The following is a 27,977-nucleotide window of genomic DNA, read 5'->3' as shown; positions in this document are numbered from 1 at the left end:
AAACATATCTAAAAATAAAAATAGTGTTTTTTTGCAAATCCAATTTCAGTGATAAAAAGTTAAATAAAAAAATCACCAAATTTTTTTTACCGTGTATCATTTTTTTCCAGTGTAGTCCGTATCCATACCTACAACTTTGCCGAAGACGCCAAATCGATCAAAAAATTCCTTCAAAAGATACAGATTTTTGAATTTTCATACATCATTTTTGTATGGACAGCTGCGAAATTTGTATGGAAAATTATATGGACAAAATAATGATGCAAAATGGCTTCTTTGGGCATACCGAAGGCACCAAAAAAGTTTCAGTCGGATAAAAAATACAAAAATTAAAATTGAAGAAAAAATACCGATTTCGTAGAGAATTGCTCAGAAGTGGCGTGTTATTTTCTTTCAGTGTATTTTTTTCGGAAAGCCCGTCAAATTTCCCAAAAGTTTGTCTTTGACCACTTTTTGAACGATGCAACGGCTTCGGGATACAGCTATATTTAAATTCCGAATTACAAAAATATTAAAAACATTCACGCCCTTCCCAAATGTCATTATCGAGTGAAACTGGCTTGCATAAATGTAGGATAAGGATGTGTACAAAGTTTCATTGAAATCGGAGAGGGTCAGGTACAACCGGTTCCCTATTTGATATGGAATTGCTCAAGTATTTTTCTTGAAGCTTTCAGCAGTAATTTGTAGTTCAATTCTGATTGTTGAATATATTTGTATCCATGCCAATGTTGATTTTTTTTTTAATTAAATATGATATTTATTCATAAAAATCCATAGTAAAAAAATGAATTCTTGCTAAAACTATGTTTTAATACTATTCAAAAACTCAGTTAAAACTAAATTTTCAAAAAGTTTACGGATTTGCAACCATCTAAAAAGCTGGTTTTTGTATAACATTCAGAAAAAAAACATATTCTCATATTTTAAGCCATTGAAATGATTTTAATAACAACTCAAACCTATCAACGTTTCGTGACACACACAACTCCTTATAAATTGAAAAACTTTTCCGAATTAAGCAGTCATAAATTTAATCACCTAACGTGTGAATACTAAGGAAACGGCAACACAGTAATTCCACATGGGCCATCTATTTTTGCACCCACATTGCTGTAATAAATAATGGCAGCGTTTCATATCACTTTGCAAGACATGGTTACACTTTCCAGCGTTGACTGGCTGCGAAACTTAAAACAGCAGCGCTAAAGCTTAAATTAATCTGCTCCCTGGCAAAAGTTGCGTCACACCCCGTTCTCGTGTCGTTCGGCATCACCGTAACCATTAAGCAGGATAAATGTACCGTCGAGCAGCGGGATATTGAAATGGCATGTTTATAACGAATTCAACACCCGACACCTGAGCCACGTGGTGGAACAACCCGGGGGGTGGCGTAAAGGAATTAGAGGAAAGAACACACCGCGGCTTCGCGAACATGGCTGCACCCTACAACGAGCAAGACAGCTGCCGGTTCCACCTTCTTGCTCGCCAAAAAACGGGGGATGGGGGACTCCTATGAAGCCGTTGTGGGGCTTACACAAGAAATAACTCTTTCTCAGGGTACGAGGCACGGCACGGGTTGTTTCTTCCAGGAAGATGCTTTTTAATAATGTGATCCGGAAGGGGGGGGGGGGGTCTGAGAAGAGGAGAGGGAGAAAGGGGGTACAAATGCATGAATGTATAATAAATTGGAACATGTGAGCATGAACAGTACACGCCATGGAAGTGCCCTTTTGTGAAATGCTGTCTGTGTAGCAGAAGAAGAATTTACAGGGGGTCTGGGTATTGAGGAGGTTTCGTGGTGGCAAATGGAGAAATCCATCACTCAGGGTAGAAAGTATGAAATTGAATCATGTTCAGGGTGAATCAGAAATGGGCCTGAGGATTTTTATGGTATTGAACTGTGGTGAAATGTCAACGGTTTTATTCGGTGAAAGTTTTTTGGGGCATACGGCACCTAATGGGTTTTTAATCCCTTCCTACCCAGAATTTTGCATTGTAAATCAAAAAATATGGGAGCGTTCTATTATTAGGTAACGTGTAACACAAGGTCTTTTTGCAAATTTTCATGAGTGCTTATTTGAAGATTTTGCGTTACGTAACATAATTTGTCATCACATAAAACATGTGAAGGAAAAATGAAGATCTAGAGAAAAAATTTTAGCGTCTCTTGATATTTTCAAAAATAGTTGCAAGAAAGCGTTTAAATTTTATTTTTTAAAATCTTTTTTTTTTAATTTTTAACACTCATTTAAATTTGGTGTGAAATAAAAGTCCCCATTTTTGAACAGTCAAAATTATTATTATTCATAAAAAATACGTTTTTGGAATTCCGTCGTGTAACTACTTACTATCCTGTCGAGTTACACGACGGAATTCCAAAAACGTATTTTTTATGAATAATAATAATTTTGACTGTTCAAAAATGGGGACTTTTATTTCACACCAAATTTAAATGAGTGTTAAAAATTAAAAAAAAAAAGATTTTAAAAAATAAATTTTTAACGCTTTCTTGCAACTATTTTTGAAAATATCAAGAGACGCTAAAATTTTTTCTCTAGATCTCGAACGACGAAACAGCCTACTTTTCTTTACCAAAAATAACAGAATCGAATAGTAACCCTTTTCCAAACAAATGCTGAAAAGTTCTACTTTTCAGCACTGAAATAAATGCTGAAAAGCAAAACTTTTCAGCACTTGTTAGGAAAAGTTGCACTTTTAAACATTTTTTTGATTTAAGCGATTCATTGACTCAATGCATGGATATTTGTCCTATAACTCTGTTCAAATGGTGTTTTTCGGAATTGCAAAAAGTGTTGTAAGGAAATCGTTGCAAAACTTGATTTTTTCATTACTCGTCATATTTACCCAACTCGATGAACCTCGTTGGGAAAATGAACGACTCGTGCTGAAAAAATCCTCTTTTTGCAACTTGTTGCATAAACTACTGTTTTGAATCCTAAAAATTCTTCTGTTGAGAAAATAATATGAAAGTTTTTGAAAAACATTTTTCTTTTTCTTCTAAATTATTTATTTTTGGCCCATTTATAATATAAGGGAGCGACATAAGTCTAAAAAATGTTAAGTGCACTGATTATGTGAAAGTCGAAAACCACAAAAATAAGAAATGAAGCATTCGTTGAACAAAACACAATAATTAAACAAAACAAAACATGATGTTTATATTACATCGGGGCCTGGTGCAAGATTTTGTGTCAAATAAAGTGTAATTTCACGTCAGTTTACGTCAGGAACTTCATTAGCTTTTTTGTTGAATATCAGATTTCAACACATTATTTTAGGTAATATTACTCAAAAAGAGGTAATATTCAACCAACAAATTTTCCGTTCTTCCAAAATTCAACTAATTTTCACAGTGTTGACTGTAATGTTAAGTCATTTTGGGTGCAATTTCTCATTCGAAATTTCAGATAATATTCCCTCTACCTATTTTTTGAACTAAAAAATCAAATTCCTCCGGAAATGAAAAAAAAAAAATAAAAAATTCGCTGATAATAATCAGATGAAATTTCTTGTTTAAGTTTTTTTTTGTGAAAATATGAAAATTATCTTTAAACCGTTTTATTATCAGAACGTTATTGATTGCAAGATAAAATATTATACATTTGAAATTTGTTTCAGAAGTACAGCTAATGCTAACAGACGTTATCGTGCGAAATGCGTTTCAATGTTTGACCTTGAATATACAAAAACTAGAGCACGCAATGTAAACAATAACAAATACGTTTTGTTTGGATGACAATTCTGTGCCTTGTCCTGGAGTTTGGTAGAATTTTCCTTGTTATAATTACAAATGTTTAAGGTACTCAGGCATGTACGTGTGTCAAACGCGTTCTGACCTGAAGAAATCACTTTGGCCAGTTGTCGCACTTACAGAAATTTTCAGGTTGTGTCAAGAAGAGCGAAAAAAAATGCACGGAGTTTTCTTGGTTTTTATTGAATATCTCAGGATTGAAATCAAATTGTGGGGATCTTTGAAGGTCAAAAAGGGAGGCTCGATTGGCCCAAATGCACGTGTGACAAAATATCACGACAACGACGAGATGCTAATTCATGCTACTGCCGATGTTCACGAAGGCTCTGATAAGTCGGACATATGGCGGCCATGCTTGTTTTAGAAAAAAAAAAAACATTCAGATCTTTATTCAGAAAGTAGCAGTTGGCGTGTATATTCGAATTATGAATCAGAATTTTGCTCAAATTTACATTTCCTGTCCCAAACAGCATTAAAACATCCAAAAACTTTTGGTACCTTTAGTCACCAACCTTCCATCAAATGCCAATTTATCATACTTTCAATTATGGTGTTCAACGTCGGTAATCGCGAACGCTGAATTTACATTTTGTGTGCATTCACGTTCGCCGCTGAAAGTCACGCTTCCTCCGGGGGAGTGCATCCGCCGAACTGAAGGGAATTTCCCGAAAAACCCCGCTTCCAGTCGGAACATAAATCACGTGCTCTGAGCCACGCTGAGCCGTCAAAGTTTGATTGCAAAACCGCACGAGTTTTCAATCATTTTAACTATACGCGCTGCCAAATTGAGCACGGAGAAAAATTCTCCGGTGATTTTTTATTTTGTGTAACTTTTTTTAATGTGATTGTTGCAAATTTGTTAGAAATCATTGCTTTTAATAAATAACAAAAAAATCAGCCACCGAGTTTGATTGACAGGAATGAATGAACAGTTCAACCACACATCGGAACGCCCGGCTGTCTGGCGTTGGGAAACATTATTGACACTTTGTCGGGCCCAAAACGGGTCTAGGGCCTACTGCCGGGCTGATTCGCACGTGCTCGTACACGGTTCGCTCGGGCACGCTATACCTAGTTTGAGTAATTGACGAGCGTTGAAATCACCCATCACGGGCAGGCAGGCACGTCAGCTCCCCGATGATTGAACACCTGTTTCGATCGAATTTGTTCACCTTTTTCCAGTACGATAATGATGGCATATCAACAAATCTAGATCTTGGCGAACCTACATACTAACTACAGCGTATACTAATATGTTTGGCCGTTTTTACCTTGCAGACGTGCACTCCCAGCTTGATGGCATCGACTACCGGCAATTGGCTCGCGGACCTGACCCGGATTGAGTACTTTGGCGGAGCGGAGATCACGGTGCCCATGGTTTGCCAGAAAATCGTGGCCACCAATGGTGAGTAACTACCCATTGCTGGGAAGGTGGATAATTTAGATGAGTGTTTAAACGGTATTTAAGGCATAAAAGAGTTTAATGACTTTAGTTCAGTGAAGTAAACAACCGATTAAGATAAAAAAGGGCATTAAGCAATCAAAATGTGTTGAGCCTTTTTAGAAAAGTTATAACTTTTTTAACGTGATGTTGAGCATATTTTCAAGATGCTATGTTTTAAAAATGAAGCATTTTTGTGCAAAACCAAACAAGGCATCTGAAAGTATTTTGTTTGCTACCTTATTAATAATTTAAACCAGAATTAAAAAGAGTCAAAAACACCCAGAAAGCAAAAAAATACTATTTTGTTTTTTTTAAAAAGCTCCGGAATTGTAAATTGTTAATTTTCATAGAAACCAAAAATATAACCAAAAATCGATATTTTGACTCTTTGGCTCAATTCTGAGGACAGATTAAGATTCAGTGGAAAAATTACATGGAAAAACATTTAGTTCGACAATTTTCGATTTTTCCCTTGATAATTATTTACATTTTCAAACATAGATATTTATCTCGAGTTTAATGAAAAATACGGCTGTTACTTTTGTTCCTACTGAAACTGAAAAATAAACTGAACTAGGTTTGCTCTGATGCTATTGACAAAGTTAGTCGAAGAAGGCGTACACAGAAAAAAATAATTCGGTAAATTTACATCGTTTATGATGTACCAAAAGTGCACGTCATTAATGATGCTAATTTAAATGAGTTTCATTTTAAATTTACATGTCATCCAACGTAAATCTGCCGAACAAACTTGGCTTCATAATCGTGTAAATTTCCGATGAAACTTACGTAAATTTACCAAAGGGGAAAATTTTTTTATCCGTTGAATCCAGAATCCGATGTAAATTTCAATCGCTTTTTGGCCATTGCAGCTAATGATTTACTTTTAGTTTATTTTTGATCAAATTTGATTGTTGAAATTTCAAAAGAGATCGTCAAAGAATTAAAAGTAAATCATTCAACATAGGCAGAAAGGCTAAAAAATTACATCAAAATCTAGATTCAACAGAGAAGCATCAAGCTATATTATGAAACGTGTTAAAATCACTATAGAAAGTAAGTTAAAAAGGTAGAATGTGAAAAAAACCTAAATAAAATACAAAAATAAACTTACTTAATATTGAGATATAACTTTTCGGTTGATAAAAATGAGCATTGTAAAAATATAAAAGTAAATCATTCCCTGTTCCTGAGGGGAACACCTATGAAGAGAAACGGGGCCAGCATTTCCAAAGCAGATTCAGTGACAGTTTATTAATCAACCTAATGTTAACATGTTTAGGATAATATTAAAACATTCCATATGTTGTCTTCGGTACACTAACTTCCCTCTACTAAGCAATAGAATCCAGAAGGGAAAAGATCACCAGTTGTGTTGGTCCGAGCCGGGATTTGAACCCCGATCTACCGCTTACGAGGCGGAAGCGTTACCACTGGACTACGTGGCTCGGTCTATTGTACAAATATGAAACAAAACAGTTAACCTCTTCTGATTTAAGAACCAAAATAAACATTCAGTTAATCCACTTACTCCAATGATGTTGACATAAGAAAAAAGTCCAGAACCTTGCTGTCATCGGCTGACGCGAAGTCACAGGTCGTCAGCGCGTTTGATATGCTGATGCTGATCGACAACGTTGGGTTGATACAACTGCAGGCGAATATGTTGCTCGACGTTATCACTAACGGCCGTCGTTTCCGTGAGGTTAATCATGCCCAAATGACCATAGCCAATTATCAGAGGCTCTAATTCAAAGTGATTCACTTTTTCTCGTTGCATTACATCACGCCCGCACCCTGCAATACAGCTGCTGGTTCTGTTCGCTGTCTATGCTCTGAAAAACCAAACAAGAAGAAATTTTTATTAGAAATTTATATTTGATTTGATTGATAATCTGTTCGTTTGGGACTGACAATTTTAAAAGAAAGAAAAAGTCAAAGCATTATGTAAAATAAGGCCAGAATTTTCAACTGAACATAAGATTGAATCATTAAATGATTTCTACAGTTTCTCGTGTTGGTTCAGATGTTATGGAAATAACTTACCACATAAATATCCATGGCAGTTGTTCACAGGTTCCTGTATTCTGGGTATTGTGCAACTCAATTCTTAATTTCATTGAGCAATTTAGCGACTTTTATAAGCGATTTGATAAATAAAATTAAATTTGAATGTTGCTCGATATGTTTTGATTTTATATAAACAATGCTCACTTTTGAAATCTGGGGAAACGTCATCTTTGATGTGACATTTCTCGTGGTGAATTTAAAGAATGTTCAGGTTCGCTTACACTATTTTGCTTGACATTCCCACTGAGAAATTTAACGCCTCGATCGGCTTCCATCAGCCCGATTTTATCCAACGATCAAACTGATTGCGTTACGTTTCTCAGAGAGTTCAGGTGGCGCTATTGCCCAGTCAACTCAAACGGAATTCATAAACAGAATTCAATTCGAATCGTTCACATATTCCGTTTCAAACGCAACAACCGATTCCGTGTACGTACCGGTTGTTGCGTTTGAAACGGAATACGTAAACGATTCGAATTGAATTCCGTTTCAGAATTCCGATTGAGTTGACTGGGTATAGAGATGTTCAAAGCAAAGTAAAATAGTAGAAGTAAGAAATGTAACACTCCGATCAGTCGGATGGTTGAGCATTATGTTAGAATATCGATACTGATAAGTTCCTCACCGGATCACATAAGAAGATATGTTCTGTCAAGAAATTTCTTCCCTCTTTTTTGAATCTAATTAAATGTTCAATCTAGTATCTGCTTTCTATATTTTAAATAGACAATTCAACACAAATTAAAAAAATGACGCTGTTTTCATGTTTTTCCTATTTTATTATCTTTTTTGTATTGAATTTTATTCAAAAAGACAGCGAATACAATTCAAATCAATTTTAATTGTTTTTACCTGTAAAAAAATCATAGTGCTCATCGAAAAAAGCTTAATCCTAATTTGTATAAATAAGTATCAATCTAAACTCAATTTTAAATTAAATTTCCCTAACATCGAAGAGCAATTAAAAACATTATTTTCTATGATTATTTTTTTTCGAATTTTGTACGGTCGATTCTACACACAAATACAATGTACAACTTTTTATTGTATTCGTAACCATGAATTCATTTTTTTTGCAATTTGTTGAAAGCAACATATCTATTGATGGAACGCTATTGTAAAAACAATTGCTCAAATATGTGTATGCTTGAAAATATATCACCCATTTATTTTTCTGGGCATATTGACTTTTCGTTCGTAAGTAAAAAGTTTTAAATAGATTTTTTATTTTCGATATTTTGAAGAAAAAAAATAGTTAGAAATGATTTTCAACATACCTTTTCTCGTTGCATATCTCTGGAGTTTCTATCGAAAAAGTCTAATAAATATTTTTTTAAAATTTATACCTCACTAAAATTTTATTTATTAGACCTTTAAAAAAAACTCTAGATCTGGACTTTTCTCTTTTACATAAGGTTCTATAAGAAAATGAAAACATTGATAACTCCTATGTACATTGAAAGATCATACACTCAATGTTTACATAAGCTTCAAATCAAATTATGGGCTCAACAGCATTACCTTGGCGTTTTCTGTTGCGAGATTCCTACCCGAATAAATCAGGTTGCCTAAAAACTAATAAGTGAACTATACCACAAATAGTTTTCACTGTATGGGAAATTAGTTGTAAGGCACACCGATTTTATTAGAATACCCAAATCGGCGAGGCAATCCAAACCTCTTTCTACACCTAAGCTTCCATCCAACCCGGGATTTGAATTGACGACCTTTGGATTATGAGTCCAACTGCCGACCAACGACTCTACCGAGACAGGCTTTTGCCCAGGGAGATGAAATCACACTTGGACAGAGCTAACGCTAAACCGACGGAAGGGGTGATCAGACAAATGTCGTCTTGAACAATGCAACCGGGGCCAACTGGGACCGAACCCTGGAAAGGCAACTACCGAGGCAACTACGCTTACCACTACACTATCGGACCCGGCAACAAGGAAACTTTTGCTTTTACTGCCGCTCAAAGCAAGTCCGTCCCATATGTAATTTCGTCAATTTTGAGGTAATGATGCAGTTTGGTTTGAAATCATGTGAACTATCAGAAAACCCAATAAAATTTAGTACTTTGTTCCAGAAAACCGTAGAAAATAAACTTTTTCGTGAAATTCTAACACGTAACCTTATGGGCGGGACAAATTTGACTTGCGTTTTTCTCGGCTTGCTGTTTTTACATATGGGACGGACTTGATTAGAGCGGCAGTTTAGGACCTAATAAAAAAAAGTTCAGATATTAGAAAATAACCAAGGGCTTTAGGACCCTATTGTTGCCCTTTCCCTACATTTATTTCATAAAAAATATTTACCAGATCTGACGGAAGTTATGAATGTCCCATAATAGAAATGGAAGAAGTCATGGTTTCCACGGCTGAACATTGAAGTGGTGAAAAATCCTTACCCACTGAGAATTTTAACGCCCCGATCGGCCCTTGTCAGTTCGATTTTATTCTACCACCAGACTGATCGGAGCGTTACATTTCTCAGTGGGTATCTTCTCAACTGTCAACGAGTAGAAAAACTTGACAGGTGCAAAAATAGTTGTTTTGTCCGTTTTTTTGCTTCGGTCACCGAAAAACTTCTAAAGAGAGTTCAACCAGAAATATCAGACCAAGAAAAATGATCTTCCCTGAACCGAGAGCATACCAAACTTCGGATCCGGCAAATCAAATGGATTGTAGAAAAGCCACTGCCGAAGCTTTTTATTCGTCTCAGCGCCACTTAGTCTACTGGCAGTTTGGTCCCGATTTGGCCGCTTAATTTCTACAGCAAAGGTAATTAAATTTTATGAACTTCATCTAGTTTTGAAAACAAAAGTGCAATTTACGTTTTACCTGAGCAGAGTTGCACCTTTCTGCAATTGTTGATGCCCCTCCAAGTGCAATGTCTGTTGTCCGGAACCTGTTCTGTTTGTTACACCTTCGAATGCAGAGTCGCCTAACTTTTCAGCGACTCCGGTTCCTCGATTCCTGCTCGTCTACTGAATGTTTCGGCAACAAAAGCGAAAGTTCATCATATCACCAAAAACGGTAAACCATTCTTAAACGAAAAGTCAATTTGTAAACAAACATTGCATTCGGATGTAAACATTCACTTACATGAACAAAATATGCTGAAAACCTCAATTGAAAACAACTTCACTTTGCTGCGCGCAAAACATAAATAACAACTCCGTTCACTTCAGCTGTCATTCGCAAAATTATCTTCAAATTTAAAAATAAGTGTTTTTAAGGTTTACATTTAGATGTTTTACATCAGAAATGTGTTTACATGTTTTTCATATTTTCATATTTGTGATTTTCTGGAGACAAAAGTTCCGTTTACATGAGATTCGTGAATTACGTTTAATCTCATTTTACATAAAGGCTATTTAAATGCAAAACGACTTTTTAAATTTAATTTCAAATTTACATTGAGCATGTTTACGTTGGAAGCATGGTTTCAGTGTCGGGTAAATTTACATTTTTTTTTTCTGTGTAGATTGCGAACGAACCCAACATGTTTCTAGAAGAGATAAAAAATAAAAAAATAAATCCTGAAAGGTTTGGTTTATAAAACACTCCAATCGCCAACCATCCTAATTTTCAACCAAGCCAACATGTTGGCAGTTGTCCCTTCCATTTGCAAAAAAAACTTCTGAAGAGACCATGTCTCGAAAACATCACAAATTTTCGGAATTTTTTTTTTCCTCTTAATTTTGCGAAATGGACCTCTGTTTGTTTGCTAAAAAAGATTTTTTTTAAAATGGGTTTTGATTAAATCAAATGTGATAATTTACAATGCTTTTACTCCTAGAAAACGGCGACACCATGACGTTCCGCGGCTGCCAGCTGGACGGAGGCAAAACGGACCCCTGCCAGATCGCATTCGGCAAGGCGAAGCTCCAGCGTGGCATCGAAATCGCCCACTGCTCGATCTGCAAGGACGACGAGTGCAACGGCGCGGTCACGGTCCGGCCCGGCAGTCCCGCCATGCTTCTGGCCACGGGCATCGCCTCGGTGCTGGCCGTGGTCTACACTAGTAAAATACTCTATTAAGGTTGTGTACGCTTTCGGTAGTGAAGAATTATAGTTGCAGCATTTCTAGCGAAAAATTAGATCGGTTTTTATATGACATACAATGATATTCACAACTTTAAGTGTGGCAAAATAAAAATATTGAAAACAAATGTAACACTAGCTTTAGACTATACTTCTTATCAACCAAACGCAAACGTTAAATCAACTAAAAATCGAGAAATGTTCTTAAATGAATGTTCTTAGAATTTCACTATAGTATAAAACTAATCAAAAATAAATGCTTTTAAAAATAATATAAATCATTACATAAAATCGTTGCGACAGATTCAATACACAATATGAATATATATATCGAAGATAAATCGCAAATACGTCCCCGTGATTTATTCTCATATTCGGTAACTATATTCACGCATATGCCTTCAACGTTAACCCGATGGGATATGTAACATTATTTAGTTCATAAGAGATTCGTTCGGTACATGTACTTTCAATGAGCTATGTTTCAAGTGTTGAAAACATACACAAATGAAATATCCTAACGTTAGGAAAACTTAAAACTAGTTATAAGACATCATCATCAATAAATGAGTACTCAATCCCCTTAATATTTAAGATAATAAACCCAAAAAAAACATATATTATTCAACATACCTAATCTACTCAGACTCAGTGGACAATAGTTATCTCCAAGGCTAACTATTGTCCAGCGACACAATTCTGTCGGTAAGAGTCATATATTTAACCACAAAAAAAAAACAATTTTAATAAAACGTAAAATCAACACTACTAATTTTTAACTATGCACCTCAATGAAATGTGTTAACGCTAATAGTGAAGTCAAACTAACAAACACAAATCAAAACTATCGTTATCTCTAACCGTACTACTAAAAACCAGTTCAATTTTTTAACGTATCTGCACTTGAGCAACCATCAAGCAATAGTGTGAAATCATTTGTTTCTATTAAAACTGCAACTTTTTCTTACCACATTAATAACTACTGCAGATTGAATGCATACTTCTTATCTCTGCAATACATATAATGTAACGTTTGACAAATAAAAAATAACGGTTAGTGAATCTAGAACAGAATGCGTAGCAATTCATGTAAAACGAAAGTCAAAAATTTCCACTATGGCAAATCATTATGCTATAAAAGTGAAAAAGAAGATGAAGAGATATAACCAGTCAGGTCACCAAAGCTAAAGCAAAAAGAAAACCAACCCAAGAACATTTTTTTTTGCTTTAAGTCCTAAGTAAAATGCAAGGAAGTCTAAAAAAATATATCGCTGTAATTAATATCCGAAGGGAGTCCAGCCCTAGAAGATATTCCAATAACAGGTAAAAAAATCGACAAAAAAAATTTAAAAAGGTGTACTGCAAAGTACGTTAGTGAACATCAACTAACAACACAAAAATAGTGCCCGCGAAAGCTATGAAGAGAATAAATCCGCTCTTTTTTCAAAGGCACAACAACCACGATCAGTTTTACTTTTTCTTTAAACAGTCCGAAAATGTTATCTTATCGAAACACCCCCGCAACTTCACCGCATATGATAGATCACTTTGTTGATCAATTAGGTCGTCAAAAGGGGTTCATCAGGGTGATTTAGATAAATATTCCCCAGGTGAGCAGATTTAAACTTTTCCATATTTAGCTCAACTTACTATAGTAATCCCAAACCGTAAACAGAAATTCCATCTCTTTCGCGATGTTTACACAATGTCTAGCTTTGGCGACGAAAGTCCCCAAGCTGGACGTAATTGCAGCGTGACTCATGCACATAAAAATTTTATGTCGCACCGATCGCGATTAGATTGCCGACTGCTTATCAGTTAATCGGCTGGTTCAGTCTACGAACTGATTTTTATTGAACTCAGAAGCACAATCGTGCAAATAAATAAAGTTGGGAGAAGTGGCACCTGTTTTGGGGAAGATGCTTAGAGAAATTTTATTCAAAAAGTTATACTTTTCGATTCAAGGGATGAAAACTTATACTTTTCACATCTGAAAAGGGTGCTGAAAAGTTGAACTTTTCAGCACTTGTATAGAAAAGAAATAATTTTCAACAATTTTCAACTGATTTCTTTAACATAAAAACGTTACTAAATCCACCTTTAGGTGGTTGATGCCTTCCTCGCATGCATAAAGTGAATACACTACACAGCCTCAAAAAGTGTAAACTATAAGTGTAACACTTATTTTTATCAAAATATCTGAGATCCGGCCTAAAAAAAGTGTAAATAAAACACTAAAGTACTTATAACTTTTGATAGGGTTGTCAGATCCTCAATCTCTTGGGCTTATTGGAAAGGTCTTTTGATTACCTATCCAACGATGGATTGCATGATAGATCCGGACAGCTTTTTCATCAAAATATTTGAGATCCGGCCTCAAAAAAGGTATAAATAACCTTTAAGTGCTCATAACTTTTGATGGAGTTGTCAGATCTTCAATCTTTTGAATGCATTGGAAAGGTCTTTCAAATACCTTTCTAACAATATTCTTACAAAAACCACCCTTTTCACAATCTTCCGATGTTTAGCTGAAAACGTTATTTTTAGCATAACTTTTGAAATACTTTTCTAAACTTCATAATATTAACTAGGGTCTTGTGGGGCCTCAAGACGAATCGAATGAGACCAAAACAGTCCAAATCGGTTCAGCCAGTCCAGAGATAATCGAGTGCATATTTTTTGGTGCACGGACTCACATCCAGACACACGCACATACATTTGTCCAGAGTTTGATTCTGAGTCGATAGGTTTACGTGAAGGTGGTTCTACGAGGTCATAAGAAGAAGATCATTTTTCGAGTGATTTTATTGCCTTTCCTCATTGAGGTGTGGAAGGCAAAAAGCAGAAAAAATCTGCTTGATTTGTATAATGTTTTTTAATAAATTCCACACAATTTTCTAGAACCAGCCAAATCAACGCTGTCGTGCTAACTTGTCACACGTCGCTTTTTGACGTTCCGGGAAAAACGGGTTTTAATGTTTGACCTTGAATAAACAAAAACGAAAGCAGGCAAGGGACCATCCATAAACCACGTGGACACTTTTTTGGGAATCTGTTACCCCCCCCCCCCCCCTCCTCGTGAACAATTGTCCATACAAAAAAAAACTTTTTTGTATGGATCGTGGACAATCGCCATACCCCCCCCCCCCCAAAGTGTCCACGTGGTTTATGAATGGTCCCCAATGTAAACAATAACAAACACGTTTCGTTTGGTTGACCATTCTATGCATTGCCTCGAAGTTTGATTGAATTTGGTTGCCGGAGTCCCGAATTAAAATTGAAAATGTCGAGCTCATACCTGTGTCGAACGCGTTATAACCTGAAATCCCTTTGGCCAATTGTCGCACTTACATCAATTTCCAGGCTGTGTCAAGAGAGCACGACAAGATGAAAAGTGAAAACAATGCACGGAGTCTTTTCGGTTTTTATTGAATATCTCAGGATTGAAATAGATTTTTGGGGATCTGTAAAGGTCAAAAGGTGAGGCATTGCGAGCTGCACAAAATGGCGTTCTCAACTCAATTTGGCCCTAAATGCACGTACGACAAGTCAGCACGACAGCGACGAAATGTGTCAATAATTTGTAATGTGTAAAAATTGAGTTTCATTAACAAACTATGTTCTTATAAATTAGCTACATGAGTGTTTTTCACCCAAAATAACTCTAAACATGTTTCTGGAAGCCAACAAGACCCTCACATGTTTGCACCATGAAAAATTCAGCTCTGGTGACGCACTGACGATAAACCACATTAGTCACCACCGATTTTCTGCTCTGCAAGTACATTCGAGGGGGAAATGTATGCCCCCGCGAGACATGGAACCCGAATGTGTGTACGGAAGGAATTTGTGCCCTCTCACATCGATAAAGGTTTGGAGGTAACCGATACAAGATCTTTCCTGTGCGATAAGGGTGCGCTACTGTGAACAAAAATCACCATACAGTTTTGTGTGTGGTCTTATCATGAACCCCCCAAAATAGCCCCGCGTGTCGTCGATATATAAGCTGGATATAGGACCTTTGGGCAGGCCAGTTTACATTTGGAGTTCGGGAGGGTTAGTGACTAGTGAAGAGTGACTGAGAGTGCTCAAAGATGAAGCTACTGATTGGACTGCTGCTAGTTGGACTAGCTATTGAAGGTGTGTTATCAATGGGGATGAGTTTGGAGTTCAGTGACTGTGACTAATCGATTGTGTGTAATTTTCCAAAGGTCGTGCCCAACTGTCATGTTTCGTGTGCGAAAACTGTCCGGATCCGTTCGACGGTGCTGTGCACACCCAGCAGATGTGTCCTCCTCCGTTCCCAACGCAGCCTCCAACTTTACCGGGAGAAGTGACAACGCCACTGCCACCGGCGCCACCAGGTCCTGGTGATCCGATCATTACGCCTCCACCACTGAATCCAGGACCAGCACCTGCCCCGGACCTGGTCCGGCCCCTGAACCGAACCCTCCAGCTCCGGCTCCAGGCCCAGGTGATCCCATCATCACCCTCCGCCAATTGGCCGCAGGAAGCGACAGGTCGTGACCTCCCACCGATGCTTCGTCTTGACCCATGGTAAATTCATTCTATCCAATAATACCAACACGTGATTAAACCGTAATCCATTATCCTGCAATTCTCAGGTGGAGTAACCCGACGAGGCTGCACCACGCACGGTAACGACCACCTGGCCACGTGCCGCGACCTGAACCAAGGAGTTCAACCGGCGGAATGCCGAGTCTGTGACTGGGCCGGCTGCAACTCGGCCAGTGGAAAGACCCTCTCGATTGTGACCCTGCTGGCAGCACTGGCGATTGTGCTGAAATTCTTCTGAACCAACAACCCATCTTAATCCCTCTCTTTTCAACCGTCATCGTGATGATCATCTGTGACGATCTCCGTAAGCCGTGATCATGCAAGCCCGAATGCTCATAATCCCACAAAGTCAGAAGGATCAACCAGAAAAAGGGTGTCAACCCCTTCGCCCTTTACGTTGTGTACGCTAAGCTAGTCTAAATAAATAGCATAACTGTTAAATTATTTCTATAGAAAAAAAAAAAACAAAGAGGACCACACATGTTACTTGATTGTTAATTAAACGCTTTCAATGTACGTACATCAGGCCCCCTCAACAAATTCCCGAGTGACTCACAGGGGCGTAGCTGATTGATGGACATCGGTGACACTCAATCAACGTTGAACAAACAGCAGCGATGATAAGATCGAGGTTTTCTGGTATCTGGATTAGCGCGAAATTCACTCCACCTTTTTCGGTTATCCCGTTATCTTATCGCTGAAACATGATGTTAACACTGGCGCAGATTTTTTTTTATTTTCGGTACAAATGATTTATGGGATTACCAAAATCACGCCGTAAGTTCGGAGTTTGGCGGTTTTTGCGTAATATGTGCGCGTTGGATTTTTTTTTTCAGATAATAGCGCAGTGTCTCTGGAAGATTTTTTAAGTGCACTTATCTGCTTGTTGGATGAGAATTTAGACTTGACTAAAGTTTTACACGAGATGGCAATGTATGCCAATATGGCTTTTAGGAAAAAATATTATTAAAGTACCGTAATCTGGGACGAAACGGGACACATGGGACGAATTGGGACAGCTGTTTAAGCCTTGTTACTGTACAATATTTGGTTATTTTAGTTTCGGAGAGAATAGACATGCAGAGCAAAATAATGCATTGGTTTCCGTATTTCAAGCTTTTAAGTGCTCTAAAAACTGCTGTCCCTATTCAGACTGTAGTCCCGATTCGCCCAAGTGTACGGTACTGTTTTTTATTTCAACCTAGGTGATGCCATAGCGCATTGATTGTTTTGAAAACAGTATTCTAGAAATTCTATTCAAATATTTATTTGCTTTATAAAATGTAAAATGCACCAAAAAACCTTAAAAAGTTAAAAGTTAAAATCCAAACAATAAAATGGGTGTTAGATGCTTATCCCAGCTAAGCCCAAATCGACGCTGTGGTGCTGACTTGTCGCACGTCGCTTTTTGACGTTTCGAGAAAAACGCGTTTGAATGTTTGACATTCAATATACAAAAACGTATTGTTTGGTTGACCATTCTGTCAATTTTCCTGAAGTTAAGTTGAATTTGGTTGCTGGAGTTCGGAGTTATAATAACAAGTGTTACCGATAGTCGAGCTGGTACGTGTGTCAAACGTGTTCTGATCTGAAATCTCTTTGCCCTTTGTCGCACCTACATCAATTTTCAGGGTTTGTCAAGATAGCACAAAATTTTTAAGCTGTGGATACCACTCAGCTTAATCATTTTATGTCTCAAATTCCAAATTTTCCTAGTAGTAGTCAGCACGAGTCATACATTTATCCAACGAGGTTCACCGAGTTGGATAAATACGACGAGTGATGAAAAAAATCAAGTTTTGCAACGAGTTCTATACAACATTTTTTGCAATTCCATTAAACACCCTATGAACAGAATTATAGGTCAAATGTCCATGCATTAAGTCAATAAATCGATTAAGGTGAAGTCGTTGATCATTTTCGAAGAATTAAGTAATTCTCTACCAACTCACACGAAATCGGGAAAAGTTGCCCCGACCCCTCTTCGATTTGCGTGAAACTTTGTCCTAAGGGGTAACTTTTGTCCCTGATCACGAATCCGAGGTGCGTTTTTTGATATCTCGTGACGGAGGGTTGGTACGACCCCTTCCATTTTTGAACATGTGAAAAAAGAGGTGTTTTTCAATAATTTGCAGTCTGAAACGGTGATGAGATAGTAATTTTGTGTCAAAGGGACTTTTATGTAAAATTAGACGCCCAATTCGAGGGCGTACTCAGAATTCCGAAAAAAAAACGTATTTTTCATTGAAAAAAACACTAAAAAAGTTTTAAAAATTCTCCCATTTTCCGTTACTCGATTGTAAAAAAATTTGGATCATGTCATTTTAAAGAAAATTTAATGTACTTTTCGAATCTACATTGACCCAGAAGGGTCATTTTTTCATTTAGAACAAAATTTTTCATTTTAAAATTTCGTGTTTTTTCTAACTTTGCAGGGTTATTTTTTAGAGTGTAACAATGTTCTACAAAGTTGTAGAGCAGACAATTACAAAAATTTTGATATATAGACATAAGGGGTTTGCTTTTAAACATCACGAGTTATCGCGATTTTACGAAAAAAAGTTTTGAAAAAGTTACTTTTTGCGTTTCTCTTTGTTTCGTCGTCCGTGTCTGTCGCGGGTGACCATGAACGGCCATGATCGATGACGACCAACTTTTTCAAAACTTTTTTTCGTAAAATCGCGATAACTCGTGATGTTTAAAAGCAAACCCCTTATGTCTATATATCAAAATTTTTGTAATTGTCTGCTCTACAACTTTGTAGATCATTGTTACACTCTAAAAAATAACCCTGCAAAGTTAGAAAAAACACGAAATTTTAAAATGAAAAATTTTGTTCTAAATGAAAAAATGACCCTTCTGGATCAATGTAGATTCGAAAAGTACATTAAATTTCCTTTAAAATGACATGTTCCAAAATTTTTTACAGTCGAGTAACGGAAAATGGGAGAATTTTTAAAACTTTTTTAGTGTTTTCATCGATGAAAAATACGTTTTTTCGGAATTTTGAGTACACCATCAAATCGGGCGTCTAATTTTACATAAAGTCCCTTTGACACCAAATTTCTATCTCATCACCGTTTCAGGCTGCAAATGATTGAAAAACACCTCTTTTTCGCATGTTCAAAATGGAAGGGGTCGTACCGCCCTCCGTCACGAGATATCAAAAAACGCACCTCGGATTCGTGATCAGGGACAAAAGTTACCCCTTAGGACAAAGTTTCACGCAAATCGAAGAGGGGTCGGGGCAACTGCTGTGTGAGTTGGCGGAGAATTACCCACTATAAAAAATTGTGTATTAAATTCAATTTAACGAATTTCAGCCCCAAAAGGAATCAGCATGTGCCGGTTGTTGCCTTCTTGAAGCCACTGAAGGAATTTTTGATCTGAATCAATTGTGCTTCAAAATTTATATAATTTTGTGACACAGTCATTGACGTCCTAGTTGGCAATCATTGATTAATGACGATTTCCATAACTTCACAAGGAATGGGATAATCGTTACCAAAAGGAATCAGCATGTGTAGGGCACTATTCTAAACAACTTGTTGAAGGAATTTTGTCAAAATACTGAAAGCGACGCAAAATTTATATCTTTGAAGGAAAAATCATGACAATGATGGAAGCCTTCACGTTAAATCAAAAAAAAATGTTGAAAAGTATTACTTTTCCAAACAAGTGCTGGAAATTTGAACTTTTCAGCATCTATGTCAGTGTCGAAAAGTAGATGTTTTCAGCATTTATTTTGAAAAGGGTTACTATTCGATTCTGTTAGGCCGATGCACAGTGGGCGAAATGGAACCCAAAATCGGACTTAATTGAACGCGGCTGGTTCCCTGGTATGAATAATAGTGTTTCTTATGTAAAAAAATCCAGGGAATCGATTGGTGATGGTTTCATCCACCGCACGAAACGGCAAAGGGTCCATTTTGCCCCAATTCCCCATTTTTTCACATTTTTTCTTGAAAATCGGTCTGTATTTAGAGCGGAGGCTTTGTGCGGCCTTCCAAAATGCACTTTACTTATGTGAAAATGTCCCAGGAATCCAGTAAAAATAACCACTTGCACCGCAAAAATCATCTAGGGTCCATTTAACCCCAATTCCGCTATAAAAGCATTTTTGGCCGTTTTCAAATGTTAGGTCAGATTTTAAAAATCTGAAAATATTTTTATCGTAAAGATCAGACAATTTTACATAAGAATGACGATTTGCACTTGATAGTTTGACACATTTATGTATGTATGTATGTATGTATGATCCCCATACCCGCAGGCAACTTGGTCCTGAAACACATGTGAGCGCTAGGTGAACAATTCGATCATCTTTTACTCCGTAATCTGTACACCCACGTGCATAAGTTTTTTTGCACGAATTTTAATGCTACAAATACCGACGCATACATCAAAATGGTTTCCCGCTTCCCTCCCCAAGCGCCGGAAATTTGTAGCGGGTGTAGGGACACTTTGCATAGACGCCCTTGCTCCCATCACGTCACTGAGGGTATGGAGCGACGAGAAATTAATAAGCATGCCTCCTTAGTCGAACCTTCATTAGAGAAGCAGGCAATCCACAACTCACAGCGAACGACCAAGGAAACACCCTACCGCGTATATAGTAATAATTTTGCTTTGTTGTCTTAAGTGATGTGTGTGTGTGTCAGAATAAATGAAAGAATACTTGTTTTATAAAAAGAACGAGCTCACCAGTTGATATCTTCTTCAAAATCAGCTTCTCTTCAAGCGTCTCGCAAGATACACCTAATATCGAAAGGCCGGTCCCCGGTTGGGCTGCTTCCGATTGCAAACGCTCCACTCGTAATCTGCTCCATCGTTCTTCTTTTTCTCTTTTCGTCGAAACAGTGGCAATGTAATCTCCCCGCTGCAACTGTACTCCACCTTAACCGGTCCCACGGCTCCGATTCCCGTTTCGTTCCTGGGATTTTGACTTCGACCAGGTCCATTCACGCGGAGATGGACTGCGCTCGCCACATTCCCAATGCGCGTTCCAGTGTTCTCAGGCTTCCGGAAGTTGTCCATTTCCCGGTCGAACCTTCGTCGTCGGGGAAGTTTCGACGGCCTTCAGATTCCAGTTCCGCAACCTACCCGGAATGAGGTAGGTTGCGGGGTCTTTAAACTGTCCTGCTCTAGCACCCTCACCTGTGCGATCCAACCATCCAGGCCGGTTTAGCAATCCAACATCCAACGGAACAGAACTCAACCAAAAAACAAATCTTGAGAAAATTCCACTTCGGACAGAGAAAAAAACGACAGCGAAAATTTTGTCGTCCGAACACACGCGCAGGTTGCTTCGATCTCACTTGATAGTTTGACACATTTATGTTGATAAAAATAAAATGTATGTGAAAGGCAGTTTATTCTGCGTTTGGGAAAATTGGCCCAAAAGTGATTCTTCAATCATGTTATTTAGTTTAATTTCTATATCAACATAAATGTGTCAAACTATCAAGTGCAAATCGTCATTCTTATGTAAAATTGTCTGATCTTTACGATAAAAATATTTTCAGATTTTTAAAATCTGACCTAACATTTGAAAACGGCCAAAAATGCTTTTATAGCGGAATTGGGGTTAAATGGACCCTAGATGATTTTTGCGGTGCAAGTGGTTATTTTTACTGGATTCCTGGGACATTTTCACATAAGTAAAGTGCATTTTGGAAGGCCGCACAAAGCCTCCGCTCTAAATACAGACCGATTTTCAAGAAAAAATGTGAAAAAATGGGGAATTGGGGCAAAATGGACCCTTTGCCGTTTCGTGCGGTGGATGAAACCATCACCAATCGATTCCCCTTTTTACATAAGAAACACTATTATTCATACCAGGGAACCAGCCGCGTTCAATTAAGTCCGATTTTGGGTTCCATTTCGCCCACTGTGCGATGCAAATATTTAAAAAAGTTTTTGTCCCTCGGCCCTGGCCGAGGTCAAGGGGGGGGGGGGGCAAAAAAATTTAAAAATTAAAATAACAAGCCATAGTCTTCACATTTAAATGAAAAAGTGTTTTAAAATGCATTTTACACTAGTTCAGTTGTTTTGCAATCATTAGTTTTCAAAAAATCTAATATCTGACAAAAACAAAAATTGCATCGAAAAAAAAAGATTTCGCATCGAAAATTTTCAAAAAATCTTTAGATTTTTTAATAAACCCAAACATGGGACCATTCATAAACCACGTGGACACTTCAGGGGGGGGGGGGGTATGGCGATTGTCCTCGATCCATACAAAAAAGATTTTTTTTGTATGGACAATTGTCCACGAAGGGGGGGGGGGGTAACAGATTCCCAAAAAAGTGTCCACGTGGTTTATGGATGGTCCCCATGCTAAAAATGATTTTAAACGCAGAAGAATGTATTTTAATTTGATTTCAGCTGGCTGCACTTGAATTTTCATTGAAATTTTGAAGTTTATTGTAAAAATATTTTTTTTGCCCCCTGATTTTTCGGGCCAATTTTGAAAGGGGGGGGGGGGGGGGTGACAAAAACTTTTAAAAATATTTGTACCAGCCTTATTTTTGTTAGAGAAAAGTAGGCTGTTTCGTCATTTGAGAATGACAGGAAAAGCAAGGAGTTTTACAACGGAATAATGGTCTTTACATTTTAACGAAAAAAAGGTTGTCATAAACCGAGTCTAAAATTCCAAAATTTGTGATTAAAAAACAGACTTTTCCTTTTTGGATAAGCTCAATTTGAAACGATTTTGAACTCGCCTGCAATGCGGCAACGTTTTCTTACTATCAAGAAATATGAAGAACATTCTGTGATAACGAGTAGCTTTCAAAAAGCGTCCTCTAATTGTGGGATTCTTATCATTGTCCCTTAGCACGCCACATTTACCTTCGACGGCCAGGTTGGTTAAGTATTTTTTACTTTTATTGAAAAGTAAAATGCAAACATTTTGTACCTGTACGTACGTTGTACGTTATAATAGGTGCCCATGTCATAAAGAAGATTTTTGCAAGAAGCAAATTTGATTAATTTCATTACGTCTTCAATTTGTCAACCAAAATTACTCTTTTTCATTAAAGATGGAATTTCAAATTCATTTTCTTGTAAACAAAAACAGCCGAGCTCCTGTGGTCTATTGGTTACAGGTTTCGTTTGATAAACGGAAGGTCGTGGTTTGAAACCCACATGGCTTGGCACCACCTTTCCTCGTACTTTTCACATGTTTCGAGGACCGACTGTGCTCTGTATATTTGCATCTGCGGAGTGCGCTGGGCCCAACCGCAAAATGTGCTTGAGGGACAAAAACTGCTTAGCAAGAGTCCCGGGCTTTTGGGATTTCACTGGGAACACATCCTAAGTAGCGTAATAAAAAGTGCACTTCAGTTCTAGCGACACATATGGAAAGTACAACAGCACAGAGGAAAGGAAAAATGTTACGGCGTGTGGACAGATCAACACACTTGCTCAACAATAGCGCGTGTGCTTTGTTCCCCAAATGCCCAAGAACAGCAAATTGGCAGCCTCTGCAGATCTAAAAATAGATCAGCAGGTCGACAATAGATCAAATAAATGGTCGCAGTGGACTCATGGCAATCAAACAAAAAAAAACAAAAACAGTAAGCAAAGAAAAACGCATGTTTGTTCCACACATAAGGCTACGTGTTGAATTTTCGAGAAAAAACTGGATTTCAAGAAATCTAGAACAAAATGGTTTAGTTTTTTAATTAGCACACGAATTTGAACCAAACTGAAAATGCTTTGAGGAAATTTATGCGAACAGGAACACATTTTTCTAGAGTTAATTAACAGATTAAGCTGTCTTACACATGTAAACATACACCTATCTCATTAAAAACAAATCATCCCATCGTCCTCCAATTTTATCACATGTAACTCTTCCGCTGGATATCTAAATCAGCACAGCACATCAATCAATCATTTGCCAAAAAAGCAAAACTTGTAATCTGTCCCCCTGCAAGTTACCAAGTGTGAGTAAATTGCCGCAAAACCACCGTCCAGTTCATGTTACAACAATTTTTGTGGCAACCAACAAAATAATTTGCGTTAAATTGCGAAAAAAAGAACGCCTGACGCCATCGTTGCTTGGTTCCCAGTATTCCAACGGGGTGACGCGCACCTACTAGTCGTGCTTACTAAGCTAATTAGGCGGAGTACAGATAACTGGCCGAGGTCCGAATCATTGTCATTATTGGAGGTGTGCGACTTCCCGAATTCCCCGTTGGATTCTCCGACTGCGACTTTGGAACCGAACTTTGTCCCAAAACAATACCTGTTGGCGAAAAAGGCAGAATTCCGTGCCATCAATCGTTTTGGCCTAGATAAGCTCATTGTTGAGAGCTGAGTCTAATCCGGTTTGCAAATAAGAGTGTCCAGATTTTTTTTTAAATTGCGTCTGATTTTTAACGGAAGAAACCCCGACGTGCAATTGCATGTCGAAAATCACCGTTAACGTCACCAATGATAACCGGCCATTAGTACATGCGCTGAAGATAATTGATATCTCAGGGATTACGGTACCATAAAATTGAGGAATTAACTGGTGGTTATATGATGAAGGCGCCTCATGATAACCGACGTCATTTTGTTTTGATTTTTACGAGGGTTAGTCACAGCAATAAACTATTTCTTGAACCAGATAATCTGCAGACAGATCCTAATCGTTTGAATCTAAAGTCTAAAATAACATCACACATTACACAGCAAAAGTGTCATTTCAATTAACTCTTGAATATTTAAGGAAAATTATTAACACAAAGAGACAATGTAATCTTTCTGAGAAGAGACTCTTATCTTTAAACCACGATAAACCACATCGAGTTATCCAATTTGTTAGTCAGGTACTGATTTGAAAAAATGGTTTCAACTTAATCCATTTTTGAGGTGTTTTTTTGTCTTACCAGCAGGGCAGTAATGAATCATCGATGGATTCACCTCCAATTTATATTTTGACCTATTTAAATTTAAATCTAAAAGATAAAATTGCACTGACCACGAGTTATGAGCTTTCTCTTTTAGATTGTTTTTTGAATGAGCCAACTTTTTTGAACACAAGAATTAGCAATCTTTTAAGAAAATGCATATCTGTATTTTGTTTTATTTTTGGAAACATTTTTTCTGAGATAAAAAACTTTATTCGTAAGAGCAGATATCCTGATCGATTTGGTGTCGTCTGTAAAATTATTGGCAATTATGAGAAGAATCTTGGAAAAAAACATTTGTAACCAAACTCCACAGTGTTGAATTGAAATAAAGGCATGTAATGTTTTCATTTCATAATTATTATTTTTTGCAAATCCGTCGTTTTCTCGAGCGACGAAACAGCCTACTTTTTTTTCTACAAAAAATAACAGAATCAAATAAAAATGCTACAAAGTTGCACTTTTTGGCACTGGTTGTGAAAAGTAATACTATTCAGCATTACATTGATTTCAACGGTGGATTAACTAAATACTCGCTAGTGCGTCCATCCCGGGAATTCCCGGGACAAAAATCCCGGGATTTTTCCAAACCGGGAATTCCCGAATCCCAGGATTTTTGATAATTTGTCCTGGGAATCCCCGAAATAAAAAAAATACATTAATAGTTGAATACATGATAATCGATAAGAATTTAAAGGAATTAAAATTTTTATTCGTCATACATCAGCATTAATTTGGCTTATTAGTGAAAATTGCTGAAATTTGAGTATACAGATTCACAAAATTCCTAGTGCTTTAAATATTTCTTATTGATCTCTCTATATTTTTAAAAGACTGGTTATTACATTTATAAATGTAAATAATTTAAAAAATTGAAAAAAATATATTAAACTATTCAGACTTTAGTCCCGGTCAAAGCAGTGTTGAGATATCGTGGCACCTATTTTTTGAAACTGCCAACTAGAAATTGTTATATCTCGGAAATGGTACAACCAAAAGTTTTCAAATTTATTTTGTTGATGGATGAAAATATATATTTTAATGTCTTGAAAATAAATTTAAAAAAGTTTAAATGTGTTCTCATACCAACCTGTGACATTTATGCCTATTTACATTGATGTAACCTATGGAGCTATTTAAAAGCTGTCGCATATGTGTAGATTAAAGTGTAGATCATCACCAATTAATATAATTGAGCTGATTCTATGATTTTAAGTTTGAAAACATAACAAATATAATGAAAATATAGATTTTATGACTGTTTAGAAAAATTACCGGGATCCCGGGAATTCCCGGGATTTCAAAAATATTTTTCCCGTTTCCCGGGAAATTCAAAACCCGGGAAAATTGGACGCCCTAATACTCGCTTACTTTCTTAATGTGCTTAGGAAACCCATGGGACATTGGTTGTTTTGAAAAAGTATTCTTTAATATATAGGACACATTCCACCGTGACGATGCAACATTGATTCGGAAAGTACATTGAATTTCATAAAAATGCTTTTTTTATGCTGTGAATTTTCGTCAACTAAAAATCGTGAGTAAACCACATTAAACCATGACGTTAATCCATTTTATCTATCAGATATAATTATCTCGCAAACAATTATACATAATATTGTGATTTGTACATGTTTTTTTTTACTGAATCTGTTTTTAAAGCTTTGTAGACATTAACAATCTTCTGACTTATACGATATTAGACGAAAGTGTGACATTAAATTGAAAAAAAATGTTAGCCTAACTTTTAAGACTTAATTTACCACATAATACTTATGTTTTGCGTTGAATCATGCAAACACAGAAAATCAAGCACACACAGCAGAAATAAAGTTATCAGTTCGATCATCCTACAAATATCCAACGCCATACAAATGTGTCTTTTCTGTGACACATACACACAATTTCAAGCTTTTGCACCGAGATAAACTTTTATCAAATTTCGATAAAAGCCAGCGTAATTCATCTTGGAGCCAGCAGTGCATTGTAAACCTCAGAAGTGCGAACGCTAATCAAATCAGGAACTTCGAGTAGCTAAAAAAAAAACTTGCAGAAAAATGAAAGTGCAAATTTTAACTTTGGCAGTGGTTTTCCTAGCAGGAGGTACGTTCTAGAAAACTGCGGGTTTTCGAGAAAAACAATAAAACATTCTTTTCGAATAACAGCCTACGGTCAGCTGCTGTGCCACCACTGTGAAGATTGCGCCCTGGGTGTGGCCAACATAGAGCTGTGCGGCATGGAAAACGGTGGCGGCCCAAACGTTCCCGAGCATCCGACGATCCTGCCTCCGGACAACATTGAAAGTACCACCGCTCCAACTCCCCCCGTTGAGCTACCCACGACGGCCCCCACACCGCCGATCATCAATCCAACAACGGTTCCGACCCCACCCGCGGACGGTGGCCCCATTCTGACGCCTCCGACGTTCCCGCCCACCACCGTTGTCCCCGGAGCGACGAACAACCCCGGACTGGCCACACCACCAATCACTCCGATGTCCACCGATGTCAATTCCCGGGTCGTCATCCCAATGGAACCGTCCAGCCGGTACGGATGTGTCACGGTGCAGAGTACAGGTAATTTTGAGCATTTATGAGTTTTTCTTGAAATCGAAGCTGATTCATTCGAAATTTTCTCAGTTGGCAATCGGGAGGTTATCCGGCGAAGCTGTGCACGACTTGGGGCCAGCAACCAGGAAACCTGCAGCGGAGTCGCGTTTGGACAAGTTTCACGGTGCAGCGTGTGCAAAAGTCACTTCTGCAACGCTGGATTGTAAGCAGGGCTCGAATACTTGCGTGGAGTGTGATATATTGATTTAAGTTTTATGTATTATTATGTAAGTGATCACGTGAAATAAACTCTGAATTATTTATTTTACACATGAGATTTTGCACGTAACCCTCGAAACAAAAAGATATTCCCTCTTTATTGCGCAGCAATTTGGAAAATAATTACACAACTTCGCAAAACATGATGAAATCACAATGTTTTGTCATCTACCAGCCCAAATGGATCACATAACATGACATTTGAAAATTGTTGTAATTTTATAGTTGGGTAATTCTCAACCAACTCACACGAAATCGGGAAAAGATGCCCCGACCTCTCTTCGATTTGTGTGAAACTTTGTCCTTAAGGGTAACATTTGTCCCTGATCA

General features: G+C 37.4%; 2 protein-coding genes, 1 long non-coding RNA gene and 1 pseudogene across 3 annotated transcripts in view; 3 read left to right on the top strand and 1 right to left on the bottom strand.

The window, feature by feature from the left end:
- Positions 1-12,797, top strand: part of LOC6054187 — a 42,402-nt gene extending 29,605 nt beyond the window's left edge. The window contains exons 4-5 of the mRNA XM_038254061.1: positions 5,054-5,180; positions 11,094-12,797. Coding sequence (XP_038109989.1) covers positions 5,054-5,180; positions 11,094-11,335 — 369 coding nt within the window. The 3' untranslated portion in view covers positions 11,336-12,797. The remainder of the gene's footprint in view (positions 1-5,053; positions 5,181-11,093) is intronic.
- Positions 6,751-7,730, bottom strand: LOC119766999. Its single transcript, XR_005277259.1, has 2 exons — positions 7,266-7,730; positions 6,751-7,054 (listed from the first exon to the last, which is right to left on the bottom strand). It is a non-coding gene; the product is annotated as an uncharacterized LOC119766999 (long non-coding RNA).
- Positions 12,798-15,338: 2,541 nt separating the features above from the next.
- On the top strand, positions 15,339-16,436 carry LOC6054188 (annotated as a pseudogene).
- Positions 16,437-26,781: 10,345 nt separating this feature from the next.
- On the top strand, positions 26,782-27,701 carry LOC119767182 (classical arabinogalactan protein 4-like). Its single transcript, XM_038255118.1, has 3 exons — positions 26,782-26,922; positions 26,985-27,395; positions 27,459-27,701. Exons 1-3 carry the CDS (start codon positions 26,877-26,879, stop codon positions 27,593-27,595), a joined length of 594 nt encoding a protein of 197 aa, XP_038111046.1. The 5' UTR covers positions 26,782-26,876; the 3' UTR covers positions 27,596-27,701.
- Positions 27,702-27,977: the final 276 nt, after the last annotated feature.

This window comes from Culex quinquefasciatus, chromosome 2 (assembly GCF_015732765.1).
Source record: "Culex quinquefasciatus strain JHB chromosome 2, VPISU_Cqui_1.0_pri_paternal, whole genome shotgun sequence".
In the NCBI taxonomy this organism is placed as follows: Eukaryota; Metazoa; Arthropoda; class Insecta; order Diptera; family Culicidae; genus Culex; species Culex quinquefasciatus.
The sequence above is the reverse complement of the archived record's forward strand: the minus strand, read 5'-3'. Positions and strand labels throughout refer to the sequence as shown.

What these genes read in the sequence shown, in the direction of transcription:
- LOC119767182 (XM_038255118.1), top strand. Translation starts at nt 26,877, where the DNA reads ATGAAAGTGCAAATTTTAACTTTGGCAGTGGTTTTCCTAGCAGGAG. An exon ending in AGTGGTTTTCCTAGCAGGAG is followed by an intron (nt 26,923 to 26,984) that starts GTACGTTCTAGA and finishes TTCGAATAACAG; the next exon opens with CCTACGGTCAGCTGCTGTGC. An exon ending in TGTCACGGTGCAGAGTACAG is followed by an intron (nt 27,396 to 27,458) that starts GTAATTTTGAGC and finishes AAATTTTCTCAG; the next exon opens with TTGGCAATCGGGAGGTTATC.